The 3,273-nt window shown below is 35.6% G+C and overlaps 1 protein-coding gene across 1 annotated transcript; it reads right to left on the reverse strand.

The window, feature by feature from the left end:
• Positions 1 to 214: 214 nt before the first annotated feature.
• LOC149176766 (uncharacterized) lies at positions 215 to 2,838 on the reverse strand. The gene is made up of 5 exons (XM_089423187.1): positions 2,401 to 2,838; positions 2,153 to 2,288; positions 1,912 to 2,065; positions 808 to 865; positions 215 to 653 (listed from the first exon to the last, which is right to left on the reverse strand). The coding sequence occupies exons 1-5, from the start codon at positions 2,658 to 2,660 to the stop codon at positions 599 to 601; spliced, it is 663 nt and encodes a 220-aa protein (XP_089279313.1). The 5' UTR covers positions 2,661 to 2,838; the 3' UTR covers positions 215 to 598.
• Between the last annotated feature and the right edge of the window lie 435 nt (positions 2,839 to 3,273).

Consider the following 3,273-nt stretch of genomic DNA (forward strand, 5'->3'; position numbering starts at 1 on the left):
ATGAGAAAATATAATATTATGGTCTCTTTTTATATAAAATGGGCAACATCTATGAACCCTAACAAAACTCAACACCAAATCTTTTACATACATGATGAAAAAAGAATACCATCAATGTTAAAACAAACTTCCGCTTAGATCCCTCTCACCACTAACTTGTTCTCAGACTACCAAGAGGACCACAGTTTCCTCTGAAAACCTAACTTGTCCTTTACATACATAGGAAACCACACTTTTTTCTTTACAATTAAAGTTGTAATGGGCTTGGCGAAGAGGCTCTGCCACCATTTATAACTTTGTTACATCACATCACTATCATGTGCCCGATGTACAAAAACATAGAAGAGGAATAAGGAGTTGATGTAAACCTCTTGGGACTCTATTTCTTAATCCAAATCAAGAAAGCTAAAATTAGTGGAAAACTACAATCTAGAATGTTCTCAGACATGCTCGAAGACTGCCACTAGGAATATACAGAAAGATTATATATTAGATTCCATGATAAAACTGCTTCTATTTTCCAAGATATTTGGAGATTTCCATTCCCGACCGTCATATTATATTGCAGGTGAATTCAAGTAGAGGAAGATGATGGACGTTAGTGAGGCTCTGCTTCTTCTATCTTATATGGACACCTCGCTTTTGCATTCACCCTGCACAGCACAACACAACGCAAGACAATGGTTTTATTTTACTTCTTGGCTGCAATTTCAATGATCGAGAGACAAGAAAATTCAATATGGATAACAATCTCCCTAAGCAGTGAAACGTGTGATGGTAAATATAAGAGGGAAGTAGAAAAGGTACCTGGCCTTGCGCTTCTCCAGAAAACATTGCAGGGAATGCTTCCTCGCTATTGGAATATCTGTTGATCATGACACGATGGGGGATAATCAGTACCAACGGGAAGTAAATTGTGGTTAATGCCATGTATTGGCCGATTATCATCATAGTTAGATTTAAATTGTTCAACAAACCATTTGAGTTAAAATCTCCAAATAAATACAATGCTACAAATGATGTATTTAACGAAAATTTCTCATCACTAGTAATTCACTAATGATCCATTTTTATCAAGAATTATATGCTCACATAATCCTATTATCTATAGTATGTATCTGCTACAATGATATATATACACCATTTGAATTGTAAAATGAATATATTGTTTGTGTCCCTCCAAGTTGCTTCTCACATCACCGGTTTGTTGATGTCTTTCCTATTTTTTAGGGGAGGTTTAAAATAAATTCTGATAACTACCTTGTGACGCCAAAGACCATAACATACCATATACTCAATAACATTTGAACCACAATCTTGTTAATTTCACTATTATACTACATATCACTATATGTATTGTATCCCTCCATTACTAAAATGTCCAAAAGAAAACATAAGTCAGAATGCACATAATACCGAAGGCACATAACAGAAGAAAATACTCAACCGCTTATAGCATTATGATCAAATACATGACCGTAAGAAAATTAAACATACCCTATTGTGTCCCTCCATTACTAACATATCCAAAAGAGAAGATAAGTCACATGATACATAAGGCACATGACCAAAGAAAATACTCAGCTACTTAGTTAAAGTTAATCAAGTGATATATTGGTTGTTGGTATATTAAGATGTTTTTTAAATTTAGTTAAAAGAATAAATTCTCTTTAAATCTCTAATATATTTAGCTTGCTTACTTTTAAATATAATTTTTAATGTTATAATAGCAATCACTAAATTAAATACATTTGATCAAGTATTAAATTTGATCCTAACCTTAGCCCATATTAATCTAATGACTTTCTAATTCACCAGGGCTTTAAAAAACAAAGAAAAACATAGCTCTCTAAATCCGGATCATCATATTATACAACATGACAGAAATTTGCGTGCGTTTTATATTCGTACCTTTGTTCACCTTGCTACTTAGAGGTAAGGAATTGATCCCTGATTGTTCAGATAAGTTCATCCGCCAAGCTTGCGATCCACAGCCGTCCTCGATATTATTATGTGGAAAACTGATATAATTTCCACTGCTGGCCAATAACATTATGGCCTTGGCCTGTACAGGCGAACAGATGCCATTATATTCTAAACTAGGTCAGAATCTTCGTCTAGCCCATCATCATTTGAATCTTCATAGCCATACCTTATCTGCAGGAATATCGTCATATACGTTCACAGTTCCACCGTAGAAAATCGTCAATTGCGGACTGGATTGCTTTCCCGGCATCGTGGGTGCAGCGGGTCTGGATTGCTTTCCCGGAATCGTGAGTGCAGCGGGTCTGGATTCAAAAATAAAGGGAATTACCATTAACCTCACACGCCTATATGAGCGCAAGAATTAGCTGAAAATAAAAACACAACTAATTATTCAAGTCATTACAATTATCGGACCTAAAAGTCGCCACAAACCCAGAACAACCATCCTGATTATCATCTGAGAACGTCCTGTGCTCGAATCCTTTCATAACGGCTACTGGAGATCCAAAACCGGACAGGTTGGAGACTGACTTAATGGAATTTGAACAGCTAGAAACAGCAGAGAGATCCAGCCGAGGAATGCATTCTGCAACTGTGCACTTAGCACCTTCATTAACCCTTCTAATCCAAGAGGGCAAACCCATTTGTTTGTCACATTTCTGTTCAAACGCCATACCAAGTTTTGATTAGGTACTGAATCCAACCTTCTGATAACAATAAACGCTGAACTAAGCAATACTCTTCGTGTTGGATATATTATTCAGTAAATCAGGCATCCCCTCCTTCCTCAATTGCGTTGAAATCGAGGTCTCGGAATGCAATAATGACTTTGCTAATTCTTGTCTACGAATTCACACGAGGTTTTGATAAAGGCAATTGGGGATTTACATTGTAACGAATCTCTTTATAATTTGAGCATGTGTTGAATAATAGAATAACGTGAAGTGCACTCATCTGCCCCACGTGGCGGATTCGTTTTGTCCTCTTATTTTGTAGGTCAACACATCATAGTAAATCTTGACTTTTTCTTTATCAAAGGCATGTGCCTGTGCACTACGAGTTAGTAAATTCATTCCTTGTTTGGGTTATTTACTCTCACCATGCTATCATTAAGCATATGTTTAATTGTGAGTGTTGCCTAATTCCTAAATTGTATTTTTGGGTTGTAATTTTTTTAAAGAAGTGTTTAGTAATGTTTCAATGTTATATGTTAAAATTGTAGTAGGTTTAATGGTTAAGAATATGTATGTTTTTGTGAAAGGTTATAAGTTCATGTTCAAAGCAGTA

Source organism: Pinus tabuliformis, chromosome 4_1 (assembly GCF_031772625.1).
Source record: "Pinus tabuliformis cultivar Carrire ecotype Pingquan chromosome 4_1, CPIR1, whole genome shotgun sequence".
Taxonomy (NCBI): Eukaryota; Viridiplantae; Streptophyta; class Pinopsida; order Pinales; family Pinaceae; genus Pinus; species Pinus tabuliformis.